This window comes from Opisthorchis viverrini (genome assembly GCF_000715545.1).
Source record: "Opisthorchis viverrini unplaced genomic scaffold opera_v5_192, whole genome shotgun sequence".
Taxonomy (NCBI): Eukaryota; Metazoa; Platyhelminthes; class Trematoda; order Opisthorchiida; family Opisthorchiidae; genus Opisthorchis; species Opisthorchis viverrini.
In genome coordinates this window covers 379,497-395,569 of record NW_008751852.1, presented here as the reverse complement: position 1 = coordinate 395,569, position 16,073 = coordinate 379,497, and the positions used below count along the sequence as shown (strand labels likewise).

General features: G+C 45.8%; 2 protein-coding genes across 2 annotated transcripts in view; both read left to right on the top strand.

The window, feature by feature from the left end:
- Nucleotides 1-5,047: 5,047 nt before the first annotated feature.
- On the top strand, nt 5,048-12,312 carry T265_07971 (hypothetical protein; the record flags this gene model as incomplete). The annotated part of the gene is made up of 2 exons (XM_009173648.1): nt 5,048-5,782; nt 11,518-12,312. 2 exons carry the CDS (start codon nt 5,048-5,050, stop codon nt 12,310-12,312), a joined length of 1,530 nt encoding a protein of 509 aa, XP_009171912.1.
- A 1,157-nt stretch (nt 12,313-13,469) lies between these two features.
- The window catches only part of T265_07970 (hypothetical protein), a gene marked incomplete at both ends in the record, with an annotated part of 15,882 nt that continues 13,278 nt past the window's right edge, over nt 13,470-16,073 (top strand). The window contains one exon of the mRNA XM_009173647.1: nt 13,470-14,001. Within this exon, the coding sequence (XP_009171911.1) occupies nt 13,470-14,001 (532 nt within the window). The remainder of the gene's footprint in view (nt 14,002-16,073) is intronic.

Below are 16,073 nucleotides of genomic sequence, written 5' to 3'. Positions count from 1 at the left end.
TGCTGTCAGTTTCTTTCCAGATTGTCTGATTGAGCGGTTGGAGGTGTAGGCACCTCAGTATGCTTGACATAGGCCAGCACTAGGTCCCCTCCCTCAGCCACTCTTTTTCTCTTCTCTTCTCTTCACTGTAGGTTGTACGGCAGTGAAGCATCAGTACCAACACTGATGTTGATGTCTTTGATGATGGTGATGATGATGATGATGCAGAGCTAATACAACCACCGAGGTATGCATAATTTTCCACAATCTCGAGTGATTATCTTTAAATTTTAAGGGATATGTTCGAAGACTGCACATTCTGAAGCATAATTTTGCACTTTGCAGGTATGAGGTGCATGCCAAAAGATGGTATAATGGTGGACAGTCTATTTCACAGTGTTTTTGCTTCGCTTTGGTCTTCAAAGATGATGGCAATATCATCTGCGTAGTTTACTCTTCTGTCTGGCAGTCGTAGTTGACGGCACTGACCGATCGACAGAATCGAACGCACTCTTGAAGTCAAGGAATACCAAGGTTGTGGGTCGTCTGTACATGTGGCGTTGCTTTAACACCTGACGGAGTGTGAAAATGTGGTCAACGCAGCCTCTATTCGGTCGAAATCCCGTTTGATTCCTACGAGCCAAGGTTCCGCGTGCTACCGTAAGACGGAGAATCAGTGACGCCAGAAGCCTTGTCACAAATAGGCTATACAAGAATTGGCTGAAAAGTCCGCCACCATCCTTTAAAAGAGCAGGTGGAAGGTCGTCAGGACCAGCAGCACGATAACGCTTGTGTAGAGAAATACACTCGGACACTTCCGAAACTGAAGGCGGTTCCATATTTACGGTTCACCTTTCTATTGAAGGCCAGGACTCTGGATTGGAGGTAGCAGGTGGCCAGCTGAATTGCTGTTCGAAGTACTGTGCCAAGCGATCCGAACGTTCTGCTTTGCTGCATATCAGGAAGCCGTTTTGGTCCCCAATTCTCTCGCTGACAAGACGTTTCTGAGGGCCAATCGAAGGAATCAAGTGAAACAGCTTGTGGACGTTTCCACCATTCTTTGCATCTTCTGTTTCTTCGACCTTTCGAGTCCACCAAGCTTCTCGGTCTGCGCGGACACTCATTTTCACTTGGCGTCGGATGATGCGCCGTGTGGAATTGTGGTGGCGGCCAGGTGGAATCTGTCTCCGGGTCTCCAGCAAAGACACGGTCCTATCAGAGATCCAATGCTTGGATGGGGTTGGCTGGGTTGTAGCGCAAACAGACATTCCGGCTTTGAGTAGCGCTTTGGATATTTTTTCCTAGTGGTCGTTTACATCCGACACCGTACTGTCCGGCAGGCATTCGACGAACTGCTCCTGATACTTTCGTTTGACTTCTGGGAACACTAGCTTCTCACTGGCTAAGCGAGGTGTGCGCGTTTTTCGTACACCTGAGACGCAGCAGCGTACAATCCTGTCTAGGCTCGGGCATCCTAACAGTATCCCAGCCCTCGTGCTCTCTTTGGGTGGCACGGCATCTAGGCACCGAAAGGGTGTTACAGCTGAATGACTGTCGATTTTTTTCATTATCAGCAGCGTACAAGTGCATGGTCGGAGTCCACGCTGATGTTCCAGAAAAAGTGGCAGGCGGTGATCGACCCTTGCCACCGATAACTGACGGTGATGTGGTCTATTTGGATTCGGCGCCTGTTTGTTGGTGGTCATAACGTTGTCAAGCGATTTCCACTGTTCCGTACTGCAAAGGAACACTCTGTGATTGGCACACATCTGAAGTAACCGATCTCCGTTGTCCGTGCGTCTCGTGTCCAAACCAAGGCGAACACCCAATCGGGCCTCAGCAGCGCTTAGTCTTACTACCTGGGCGTTTACATCACCAGCAACCACAACGATATCTGAGCTTTTAGCCTGCTGTAGAAGGGCACCTGGAGCGTCATAGAAACTGCCCTTGGCAGGTTCAGAGATACAGCCAGATGGGACGTAAGCAAACACAATAATCAAGGTGCGACGAACCTCACTTCCTCTAGGTTCTCTGACCGGTGTTGCCAAACGTACAGAGGCAACTACCATTATAATACCCACCCCAGCATATTCAGCTGCAGCGACCTCTGCATCACCAGAGGTGCGCAGCCGGAACCTGGAAGAGAGCGAGGGGACAGTCAGTTGGATCACAGTACTTGCGTCCTGCGTCCTTGTTTCTGACAGACAACATACACCAATGTAGAGGGAATCCGGTGTGCTAGCAAGAGCCACTTGTCGACCTATTTGCGTCAATCTGCGCACATTGAAGGTGTCTAAGTAGACAGGCTTCCGGAGTTTAAAAACAGACTTCAGTGTTTAGGGTTGTGACTGAACTCGGACGTACGGAAGCTGTAGCTAAGTATGATGCAGGCGATCAAAACAGTCAGTCCTAGAGCTGGGTTCGACAGAGAAAGTATTCAGATTTGGGCGTTGGACGGTGAAAGGCGGAAAACGTGAGTGTAAGAAGGGAGGCGTCAGCAGTAGCATGTTTTCGCTTACCCGCTTTGCTGTATGCAGCAAGTAAGGCGACCCGGTTGATGGTACCATGTGACGGTCGGTGTGGCATGAGATTATTGTTATCCGTGAATGTCTTCGTTGTACGAGAGCTGAGATATTACCAGGGCGCCTACATCTAGTCAGCAGGACGATTAGGGTCCTCAACCAATGCCTTTGACACAAAAGCCAACCACGAGACAGCAGTGTTGGGCTGGAAATACGAGTACATTACCATTTTTACGGAACACCACACATGTTCCAACCCCCAACCTCGAGGGCCAGGAGACTGTGTTCGTCAGACCTCTAACCGTTTACCAACCTGGTATGAGAGACTGTGAGTGTCGCGGGGATACTCCCCAGTATAGCTCAGTGATTCATCGAGGTACACAAACCGCTGCACCACGGTAAAGTCCAGTCTCTTGGTGACGGCAGTTCGCATTAAGTTTTGATAAACGTCATGCGTGGATTGTGCATATGAAAAAGCATTCACACACGTTGCTTATTAAAGAAGTCATTGGTTGAATAGTCCCTGTCTAGTGGTGCCCTTAAAGTCCATGGAATACATGATATACGGCACCTCGTAATTACTGCCGAACCTGGTCGAAGTGGTTGCTTCCACGTAAGTTTCATACGTAGCAGCTAGACGTCAAATCCGTAGCCAATGAACTCAGTCACCTTGGTTGTTGCTGTTTCTCTAGCTGGGGTCGCCGGTTAGAAACACTAACAGGCGACTGGACCGCATGTTGATTGCTATTCACTTAGCCGAGCGATCGACTTGAATGTACAACTGATCACCTCCCGAGCCTACAGTAAAACACGCTATCAACCAATTCATTATCATCAATGCGGCCGTTGCAAAATACTTTGAGCTTCTGTCCCTCCCCTCCAACATGCGACCTTTATCTCCCAGATCGTTCTTTTTCTGTGAGGCTGACTGTGACAACTGGAACCACTGTACGATCCTTTGGTGGCCTATATTTGAAACTGATGACCAGGCACAGTTCAGTGTTTCTCCTTCACGTGAAGTATTTCACTTCTTCGTGCCAACTATGTCGGTGCATGAATATCAAGAACGCGATCTACTGTGACATTTTACGTTACCACAGAGTCTCACTGACTGTTGCAGATCTTCACCGTTGTTGCGAAACCGTAGTTTCTGGAAAGCCTACGACAGAGCGGTCTAAAAACGTTTGTTTGGAAACCTATAGGGATATTGATGAAACCTATACTGAGGTGTCTCAGTCATTTGTAGCACCTGAGTCTATTACAGTGTACTTTTTTGACACCTGGGTGGTGCATGTCAAGTGACACTATATGTGACCCTGCAGAAGTGACGGTGCTTGAAGTCTGAGTGCCATTTATGCGACCCGTCTGGGATCCAGTTGAACCTGAGGCATTGCAACGTATGGCTGCGAACCGGTGTCAATAACTTCAGTACTGTCAGCTGCTCTCCAAATTATTCGCCTCAACTTTCAGGTGTGTTTGCAATTCCGATGGCTTGGTTTTGTCGAAAACCACATTTCTCTTCCTTTTTTCTTTTTGTTTCTTTTTCGTACTATCTTCCCGAAGACTACCCGGGGGAACTTTTGGTTGGTCGCCATCTAGGCCCGTGGTTTGTAACCAGTCTTTTGTGAGTTGTCTTTGAGACCAGTCCGGGTAATAAAAGTCCAGCCGATCAATAAATCTGTGGGTTCGAGTTTACGCTCCCACTGGTGATGGGAGGTTACTGTCGCCCTTAAGTTTTGGTAATCGTGCCACCTTCGTCTTGCCATACATGTTTGAGACTCATGTCACACTTTCTTGTTGATTGACTGTTATCCCGTGTCACCCATACGGATGCGTTGTGTTCATCCTTTTCCCACTATTATTATACTTGTCGTATTCGAGTTCGTGATAAAACTACCAGTCAGTCACAGTATCCACGCAATCCGTCATCCACCATTGAGACTATCCTCTCATGATGAGATGGGTATTAGTCGTGGTGAGCAAAATCTTGCAAACTCTTTCTACTCACGCTTTCGTCATTTAACCTATCACCATTCTTTTCAGGTTATGCCTCTGCATGCAAATGGCCTCTGCTGGAGAAAATTCCATGCGCAAACAGATGAGCATAACCCGACGCCGTCATCGACGTCGACTAACCGTAAGAAACAACCGCTTCCGTTTCTCCAGCACCAATACTAACAAACACGCACATCAAACTCGCTTGAACAACTTCTCAAAAGATGTTATTAGTGATAATACGACAACCGCGGATAACTCAGATTCAGACGCCGTCTATTTGGTTGAAGATATCATCGGGGAAAAGATCGTGAAAGGTCAGAAGTTCTACAAGGTTCGATGGCAAGGATTCCCACCGGATGCAGACAGCTGGGAGCCAGAAAAAAACTTGTCCAACGTGCTCGATGCAATTCGTTCATTTCACCAGAGGGAACGTTGTATGGATGTAAAGCCGCCTTCAACACGCAAAGACCGCCTGTCTAGTGTGACTGACTCTCCAGCTTCTGTTCCAACTCCACCTTCAACTCCGAGCTCACTGAGGGGCAGGGGGGATGGGGAACGTCTGCGTGGCGCGAGCGAAGAACGTCAGCAGGGGACAACAGGTGCTTAAACGAAAACACAACACCAAATCCCGTACGAGTGGGCGTTTTGAGTATGTCCCCAAACACCAGTTGGTGGCATCAAAAACTAAGTATTTTGATGACATTCGGGATGGAAAAATTGATTTGAGTTCGAACGATCTGTATTCCCGTGTGAAAACTCGCCGCCGTGCCACTGAGCCGTCCACCACCGCGACAAGTAGTTGCGATTCCATAACAAGTACGAACAACAGTGGCACCGAAGAGACGGGACAAACTGGAGCACAACCTACATTGACATTGCTACCCTACACACTCAAGCGAGAACCTGCTTCTCCCTCTTCCGACTGTTTCAATGCTGGTGAATCACTTAGTGGTTTCCAGTCAACTGTTGATAGCACCGAATCTGAACGGATGAAGCCAAACTTTTCAGACCCTGCGGACGATCTCCCTGAATCCGTTCCAGATTCTATGGCACAGTGCTATTCTGTTCCGGAGTTCGAGTCGTGTCCGGAGGATCCAGCACCACAGTCGAAAATCACGCGGGGAGTTCAGTGTGATGAGCCCTCGTTTCCCTCGGGTCGGCCTCTGGTGACTTTGTGCACCTCTTGTGTTCAGGCTCAACCAAATTTGTGCGATATGGCTGTGTCACCCCTTTTTTCTGCCCGCTGTTCCCCGGTGGTGCTCGAGCCGTCCGACTGCTTCACAGTGAGTTCTGTCTATCTGTGCGTATTCCCGTTGTCTGTGGGGTGAAATTAATGTTCTACTTCACGTACTTTTTCGCGAGCCTCGTCCACTCACTTCTTGCTTTCATGCACAATGGCAGAAAACGTTCTTCGGTCTGAACTGATTAAACTGTATGAATGCATGATTAATGGGCGCCTTCGCTGATGTATTTGTTCACTTCAGGAATACAATAGTGTAGTTTACATTGACTTCGGATAGACAGCTCGTGGTAAATGTGGTCATTCCCCCTTTTATTCTAAAGATTGACCTGGACGGTTACGCATTACGCATATACAATAGTATACCAAGATAAAATGTTCTGGAGAGCCTCTCCTACCTTATAACCGCCTTTTTGTTGAAAAGACAGAGCATAGCTCTGCTTGACACTAGACAGTATGTATGGAGAATGGAGTACTTAGGCCTTCATCAATTTGCTGATACCAATGCGAGAAACGTTTTTTTGTTTAAGTGAATAAATTAGGCTTCTACATCAGTTATTCTGCTCTTAACGCCTATTGAACGTCGTTTATTGTCGGGCTGATGACGATGGGTTAGTCTATGTGCAAACGTGCTCTCCAAATGGGTTTACCACAAAGTTTTGTTTGGACACAATCATGGAAGCAGTGTGCAACTGTGCCACCTAGCACTGTACGTTGGATCTACGGGCTACTCTAGCCCTTTAGCTCACTGTATGCCTTTACTTTTAATAGCAACGTACTCATTTCTTTGTCGTACGTAGTATGACAGTTCTGAACAAATTTGACAGACAATAGGCTAATGAAGTCTACCGTAGAATTTCAACGTAAAATACCCCCCAATCCTAAGAGAGGTCACTTGGAGAATAGAAGTGTCTCTTGTTGTCACAATTTAATGTGCAGTCGTCACCGGAGGGAAGCCATCCACTCAGAATGAAACTGCCCACATCCTTGTTGGTTTTCTTGGAAATGAGTTGAAGTCATCGCGATTTAAACTGCACATCAGACCGTGGAAATAAATGGACGGTTTTTTGTGTTTCCGCACCGTTGTTAGTTTTAGCTCTGCACAACTCTCTTATCCACCTACGTCAATATTGTTAGAGGTTTATCGCGCAGTGATCAACTCACTGTGGGAAATTATCAGAAAGGTCAGATTCCCGAAAGTAACCTCAGAACGCCCGGAACCTACTGCTCAACCAAAATCTCAACAGAAAAGCCGGCAAGCATCCAGGTCAATAAATTATTCAATCGATTCAGCAAAAGCTGATGAGTGTTCATGCACGTCACAGAAGCACGACCAAATGTGATCTGCGTTCAGGCATCTCATGGAGGCACGGTCGATGTTGATGGGTGTTCACTAACGCCTATCAGGCAGCCTGGATCAACGTCAGAAAGTCCCCTTTAGAGAACGTGGGCCGTTGTAACTTTTGCTCTCGTATTCGCTCGTTCGGAATTTGTGTTCCCTTCTGTGAGTCTTCTTCTAGGGACTGGGCACTGGAGCGAGTCTACAGCAGATACCACAGATTGGCGAATCAGCAGATATAGCAGAAGATGTAGTGGAGAACGTGACCACGTAGCATGTGAACGCTAATTTGTAGGCAATAGCGTGAAAATCTGGCTTCGAAAGGTCCACTAATTAGTTATGGTATCGGTTGTTTGCTGTCAGGTAGTGTAATGGGAAGTGCTCCTTTATCCATTTATCTACCGAGAAAGCACTCTGCTCATATATTTTTGCTTCATTTTCATATGTTTATATGACCACCGGCTTCCAGAAAGATATGATCACCACATCTTCAACCGTTCAAAGAAGGCTAAATTAAAATGTGTAGCATCGTTTGCTGGGCTTCACATCCACCTTTGAACGGTTAGTTTACCTTCGCACCAATGTACATGGCAAGTGTTTCCATCTGAAAAGTGTTCCTCCCAATCACCACCACATGTTTTCTTCACACAGAGTAGTGCAGCTATTTGCAACTCCAAGCGAGATTTATGCACCACGTCTGAACATTTACCTAGTTACCTAACTAACTGACTGGGCATTAATAACTTAACTTATTAAGTCGTAAACTTTCTTCACTTGACTGGACTTGGTTAGGCCTTGGACACGCCCCACCCTAGTATTCATCAGAACAGTTCACACCTGAACAGCACAGACGGGCTTCGCTTACTGACCTCGATTTCCGAACAACCCTTCTTTCACCTTTTTTTAGCTGTCCAGCCTTCCGTTCTTTTGGATTGATACTCTTCTATTCTTCTTCTGTTAGGAATACTGATTTGTTCACACATAAATGTAACTGTAATATCAAAAAATGGTGACCTGATGATTTTTCGACTTACCGTAGTTTTAGAAAATGAGTATAGAACTGCCTACTTAGCTGAAACGTCCCTGCGATAAGAACTTTATCAAAACAAGTTCAAATACTTGAAGTGATGTTCACATGAGGTGCCTAAAACGAACGACCGCTTTGTTTCGTGCACTCGTATTGCTACGTTCAACTACTAACAAAAGTTGTACGTCAAAGTTACCCATCGTATTCCTATTCCTGATTATCCTTGTTGTTGACGCCGGATCAGCGAGATTCTGTGGGTTGTTCTTGACCTTGTTTCGAAATACGCAGCTATAGTTCGTGTCCTTTCCAAACGGAGAGGTGCAAGTGTTTCTAAATAAATTGGCTAAGTTCGTCGATAGTTTAGGTTGCGTTTGTGCGCATTAGATCATGCATCCTAGAACAGGCGATGAACTTCGTTTGCCCCTGAGGAAGTTTTGGTTTGATGGGAAAGATCTGACACCTCCTAAAGTCACTGTTCGGTATTCCAAAATTTTGTCCGAAGAGTTTGCCTATTTATGATCTTAAGTACTTGAAGAGGCTCGGGCCCTTTTGATGGAACTTCCGAATAATTTTGGTGAGGAGGACGGTTTGACCACTTCTGAATGGCCTTATTGTTATCAATATTTTGATTTTTATCAGTGAGTCATCACATTACGCTGGAAATATTCCGCCGTACGCCATGCACGTGCAAGAAATCACTGCAAGTTCGAGTGTTTCTGCAACTCACTTTCGTGAATTTTATCCTCTTTGGCATCACCGTGTTTGCCTATCTACGTTCCATTCGGACGAGGACTATACTAAATCAAACCTTTAGTACCTTCTTTCCGAGCTAACTGCAGCTTTAATCCTGACGGCAGCGCCTATAGGAGTCAATGCTGAACATTCAGGGGTTTCAGATCGCATATCTTTAGGACGGCATTTCAGTAAATTTGAAGGCTCATGTTTTAAGAACATCAGTTGTGTTATCCTGCAGTCTACTCGACCGGCAAACTGGAGACCTATCAGTTTTCTGCCAACTCATTTCTACTATTTTCCGTCCACACTATCATTATCACCACTTCCGGCATCGTTATTGTCACGAATCAGTGCTTCAGCAGATATGGGTTGGGTTTTTCGTCAGCATCTAGAAACTATCGATCGCTTTTGTGTTCGACGATTGTGATGCATTGGTAGAATCCCGCTTCCATTACAATCCGTTCAATGACAGTATATCCACCTCGAGAATTCTCCACAGCAATCGCGCTACTAGTTGACAATAAGTAGTTGCTCATGGGGAGAGTATTTCATTTACTTTTGGGCGCTTGGATCCCACTTTCTGAGTGGAGGGGCAGTCCGTAAACACTCCATCGAGTATGCTTGGGTCCTATCCTTTTGTTGCTCTTACTCTCAATTATTCACGTGTGTGTTCACGTCGTGTTCAACAACCGAATACGACACAAAACTTCCCCCGAAATTCGCCAACCGAGCGGCGGTGTACAATCGAAGCTCTTGTGGGAAGCCACAGATCCTCGTATACGAGTGAGTCAACTTCGCCCTATCCAACTCCAATAGCTCTGTTTTCAGACCACTATCATAGCAAAAGATATTCAGCTCTCAGGGTATGTTCACCTCTTCACTGTGCGATTCGCCCTGTGTTTGGTTTTCTCTGACCTCTGATTTTTTTCGGACGCGTTCCCTTTAATTTCTACCAGTCGGTTCACTCAGTTCACTTTTAATTTTGACACAAATTATATGTGGCACTGTTCCCGTATAGGTCAATGGTGGCTGATCCCTTATCTCTCAGATCCATCTACACTAGTTTGTCAATCCGGATCCTTCTCGGTTGCTGATGGGAAATTTAACACAGTCATTTATGTGAGAATAACGCATTAGTATTTGTGAAACGCGTATGGAATCATTGTATGCTTTGCCCAACTTACAAATATGTGTTGATGAGAAGGAACACTGCACTTCTACTCGGATGAAGCAGCCTCGCGGTGAATGGCAAAAAACTCATCAATTGCGTGACTTCAGATGTTTTCCCCGCATTATTGTGGGTACATCATCTACCCATTAAGGTTGCAGCGTTCTTAAAGTTCTTACGGATAGTGTGTGTTTGAATCCTTATCATCTTATCTTGGGCTACTTTCAACGCTTCCCGTGTGAGATGACGAAAGCTGGGATTCAACAATTTTGGGAATGCTGTCTAACAAAGATTGGAACTGTGTACACTAGTTATTTGTTTATGCAATCGGCTGTGTACAAACAGCACAAATTAAAGGCTCAATGAAATGCATATGATTTTCAAAGGTCAATTGTTCGTTGTTTATAAGTAGTGTGGATATTTTTAAGATGTAGTTAAAACTTTCCATCGTACAAAACCGGGACACCAAATCTTAAAGGCACCGTGCAACATTTTTCCATTGAGAACATGTAAGTATAACACGAAGCTAGTATGCCTTTAGATTTTTAAACCTGACGGGTTCGAACGGTATCGACTGTGGTCGAATCGTCGGTAGAACAGATAATTGGTTTTGTTATTGGCCGCTCACCTGACAGTGGAGATCACTATTGCAATCCTAGTCATTGAGATCAACAATGAGGGGTGAGATGGCTCAGCGGTTGGAGCGCGAATTTACTGACTGCAATGTCCGTGATTCGAACCCGACCTCTACCTCTTGACTTCTCCTGTCTTGGCATGGGCGACCTGGCAATATCTCAGGTCTCTTGCTTCCTTCGGGTGGCATGGCAGCTAGGCACCGTGATGGTCTTCCACTGAGCGATTGACGTCAACACCAAGGTTGAATATGAATGTCTCACTGTCTTATGACAGTCCCAATGCTACCGCACTCTTATCTATCTGATGTGCATGCACCCTCAGGCACTCATCCAGACAAGCTGGATAGAAATGGGTGACCTAATTACCAGTGTCATCGAATCACAGCCGTATCTTTTTGTCTTCAGACAAGTACCTAATGTCGTGTGAGCTCAGTCTTAGAGGGTACATTAAATAAACAACTTACAGACATTTTTTCTTTGCCTTAACTCTGTCTGCCATGGTGTGGACTACCCGCGACGTTGATTTCGATACGGAAAACACTCTTCAGTAGGTCGGTAGTTTATGACCGAGCCAAACCAATAATGATTAATATATTCATGTTCTGACGTTTCCAACCATTTTTAGTGCTTGTTTCGTCGCGTAAACTTGCGAGCAACCCAAAGAAACGCCACAAGCTGTTTTGTCTTTTTTGAGTATCCCCACCCATCTACCGTGTTCACATTCCATGGTTTTCCTGTCGGACGAAAGAGTAGTTGATGTGAGTATGCTATTTCTGCTGGGAACCCTTTACTTATCCTTGTCCTTATCAGCCTGAATATCACCATTTAACGGACCTTAGTGAGATTAGCCCTCTTGTTTTGGTTTACGTTTCAGACGAGTTCTAAAGGTGATGAAGTCAACCTCCCCTCAGAGACCGTCGATTCTGTTCGGGTTCATGTAGACAATTCGTCTGAAGAAATGATCAAGGATACAGGTCATCCTCCTGAAACTCCCGAAGAGCGAGGATCCGGTCGTACTGTATCATGTCTGCGTGATCTTGTTCAGGCATACTTTAGTCTTATCAATCACTTTCAACGTCCACAACTCCATCTTTCCCCTCACCAGACTCACCAGCGTACTCCACAATCCGGCCGGTTTAGTCGATTCGACGTAACGAGTCTGGAAGAGCTCCCTGCCCTCCAAATTTATAGCCCGTTGGCTCGAATCCGCACGCAGAAAGATTTACTAGAGGCTTTGGATAATCAGCGTTGGGGTTTAATAGCTACTTTACCCACACATATGCCAGAAGGTGATCTTCAATTGCAAAGATTTGTGGTAACCTTAGAAAGCATTCTTAGTCCCGGAACTTCCACTTGCGCTGAGGGGGGCAGTTCTGACAGACCACTTGTGAACCAAGAGGTTGTAGTGGCATCGATCGCAAAGTCTACCGGGAGATCGCTGGTCTTAGAAAGTCTACTGTCCCTCGGGTTGGATCCAGATATGCTGGTGACGGTTGATCAGTCAGCTCCCGCCTGGTCTTTACTTACTCTGGCAGTTAGACTTCGACGCATTCATGTGGCACCAGTACCACGGACTTCAATGGATTGTTTGCCACGCATACTAGGTTGCCGTCTGTCGAGAAACCTTTTTAGATGCAGTACTTACCATGTTTTGATTCAGAAGGCATGACTTGGAGGAGGGTACTAAATTGATTATGAAAGGTCTGTTAGACTTGGTTGTAGTGCCCTCCACGACGGTTTCCACGTGACCCTCTTTACCTGACCAGAGGCGCTGCAAGGCACGTCGAAACGTTAAAATGAGTGACGCTCGTGCTGCCAGTCTTTTCGTGGCTGTGTGGTAGTGTGGTTGGTGCAAACACATCAGACGCCCTTACGGGATAAACAATCACGTATCTTACCTGTCTCGGTTTGCCTTCGCATACTAAGCCCTTAGATAAATTGGTGTCCTTTTTAGCAATGAAGCGTCGGCAGCCAACACCTTTGTTGCTATGAGTGATGCCGCCGATGCTCAGGATGATTACAGTAATGATAGTGAAGGGATGGGAATAATAGGTGGATAATTGGCTTAGCGCACCACCCTAATCACGGGTATCGTGGGTCACAGATTTGAACTTACTAAAACAGTTTTATTTCACTGTTATGGATATTCCTGACACATGATGAGTGGAACATCGGTATCATATATTAGGAGCACCTAATAGTGAACCACAAAGTCGACGTAGGGTGATTGGTACCATCAGTGTGAGAGCAAGAGAAGCATGTCCTCCCGCTTGCTCAAAAGTTCAAACATTAAAAGTAGCCGGATGGACTGGCCATCGAAGCCTTGAAACTGATTTCGGAATGCCTGAGGCTGCCGGCGTCCGCTGACGCGCAGATGTCGCGGCAAAAACCGATGTAAGAGGAACGGCTCGCCTGTCCTAACACTCCTACAAGAAGAGTCTTATTAATGGCGGAGGGGGAAGAAAAAGTGTGTGAAAGGGAAAGCAAGGTAACCTGACTGGTGACACCACGCTTGGCAGTACTACTCTGCTGATGCTTGTTATCTGAGATGCATCTCATGACGTCAGAGCTTCTACTCAACAGGGTGGTATAACGCAGCCACTCTCATTCAATTTTTTCAACGACCCACTGGCTTTTATTCGTCTTTATAAATAAATCAGCTGTAGCTCCCTTTCAGTACCTAGCCGCTATACCACCAGCAGGTAGCATGACAGCTGGGATACTGCCAGCTTTCCCAACCCTAAGCAGGAGTTGTTGCATATTCCCGCCTTGCCATGAATATCCGTTCAGTGATTATACCGCTAGTATCGTTTGTTTCATTCTAGCATGCTTAAATCCACCGGTGGAATCTCGGATGGGCTTCCTATGTTTGCGAAGTCCGGGCGCGGCAGCCCAGGCCGAATAAATTCTTGTGCTGCCTCTGAGGACCCTCCCTCAACGCCCAATGATTTGGGATCTTCGTCACTGGTGTCCAATGTTCAAACCAGCGCGCTAACCACAGCGCCCGTTGCAGGACACCCTAGAGGCAACCGGCTGGGTTCTGACACCCAAACACCTACACACTGTGCATCTGTCAAAGAATCTGCTTCTTATCATCATCGTCCTGGGGTTCACTACCCTACTACCCACGGTGCATCTCATTACTTTGCGCATCCTCACCACCACAGAGATGCATTAGCCCACTTGCCTCCTGGTACAGGAATGGCAAATCAGCATATATCCCATCACTCGACCTATGTCAACCTACATTCACACCAGCATAATTCTACCCCGCGTTACCATGCGAACTCCATCGTGTCTTCCCATGGCACATCCCGGTCGCAGCTACCGAACCAGCTGCAGGACTTTATGATGAACCGTAAGTACCCAGCCATCAGCTTGTACGTTGCCTACCCTTAAACAATAAAAAACAGGTAGAGATCAGTTTGTTTTTCGTTGCACTCCTAATAGTGTTCTTTTTTGCAATTAAAATCGTTAGTTTTGTAGCTCATCATAAAGTATCCAGGTACAATTAATTATCATAATGGTTTACCCTATGGATGTAAAACTAGCATCTTCCTATGGTTTCAGTGTGTCAACTTTATCAATGCCATTCGTACAACAGTTCATCTTCTTTCCGTAGGTGTTTGATCACCGCTCTGTATGCTCGATTTACTCACGTTAAATGGTTTCTGCTCCCGTCCACGTTGACACTGCGACCAACTACCCTAGTCGTGTCCTTCGCAGTTAACTAGCTAGTTGCGTCAACAGTTTTGCTGGATTCCGTAACTGCGTATGGTTGGACACTATAACCTTCAATAGATATACCAACAAAGAACACTGGTGTTTCATTGCTGTTCAACCAGGTTTATCCATTTGAATAAGACCTTGTAAGGAAATGTGCAAAAATGGGGCAAAGAGAGCTCCTAGGGTTGGCTTATAACGAACATCCGAAGCGCCTACACTTACAGCACTCAGTCAAACAATCTAGATGGACACTGACAGCATAAACACCACTGACATCAATTAACACCATATCGTTCAATCTCTCCAATCGGGCACAGGGAGGCTCACACGGACTCCATCCTAGAAGGCGAACTGTACCAATGGCACAAAAACGTTTTGCAACTTTTCATCCCCTTTTGCTATGTCATATTCTGCCCACCTCCAGGTTTGTGCCATTCTGAATTAAGCGCCGTAAATAACAGTTCTCAGCAGGCGGTAGCTCGACATGTGTAACACATGACCCCACCATCTTAGCTTGCAGTCATTTCTCAGTGAAATACCGTCTGCTGCGAAAAGCACTTAAACTTTCCGTGCCATCCTTGATTCTATTTTGCCAAGTCGTATTTTAACCACCTCTAGGTTTCCGTCGGTGCAACTTGGACACGAAAAACAACGTCCCTCTCAGCAACCAGAACTTGGCATCCTTAGAACAAAACCGAGTCGGATTGGACATAGTTAAAAAAGAATGGTACTTTTTGACACTTACGACACCATGGATTTAGGTTTTACATATCAAAGCTAGATATACTTTCTCGGATCTTTACCACTTGTTAAAAATCATCAAACAGTTCAGTTTGAACTGGCGTTGCATCCGTCTGCAGTGGAATTAAAAACACCGGCATTACTATTTGAATTTTCCATCATTTTCACGCTTTCGCTGTTGGTTTGTGAATTCGTCTTGAAGCTAACGCTTGTTTTTCATCGGACTCAAAACGAATGAAACGAACCTCCGGGGGGGGGGTTGACACGACGCAGAACTAACTCTAATCTGTGTGCACTCGGCGTCACATAGATGCGGCACGAAGTTCATTTTTCGAGTATTTGAGTATTTATCACACGAAGTCGGAAAATCCCAGGTGAAAGTGGGTCATCGTGTCAGATGTATTTTCTGTGAACCCAGTGCTGCAACTCCGTTGAGTAAGGCGTACTCTGTGATGCTTCATCACCAACAACCCTGCCGAGCCGAAGTGGGTTGTAGATGTCAGGCACGAGGCTTTCAAATTATTGCAAATTATTGACCGTTGGTTACATAGTGGTTCACTTGTTCCCCGAGCTTGGCAATCAGCTTGCAAACATTTCGTCACCACATGAAAAGACCATCGACATTGCGCGTTTGGGTGGCTATTGAATTCAGATTTATTTGTATTCATATAGTTCCTGAAGAGTATTCGATATATCTCGCCTGATTAATTCCTCAGTCAAGTCTCAGATTCGAAATCGCTGTGGTCCGATTTTCTGGATTCTCACCGATTCACATGATACTTCTCTTTGTGTGTTTCTGTTCTGTTCTTCTAATTTGGAGATTCCTGTCTTGACTACGTCCTTGATACTCGTGACAACAAAAGACCTGTCTGGAACCCCAGATAAAGCAATACCGTTCCTTTTAGTCCTGTGCATCAGCCATGGTGCGACCATCATCAGTATTATTTTTATAGTTTTGAGGGA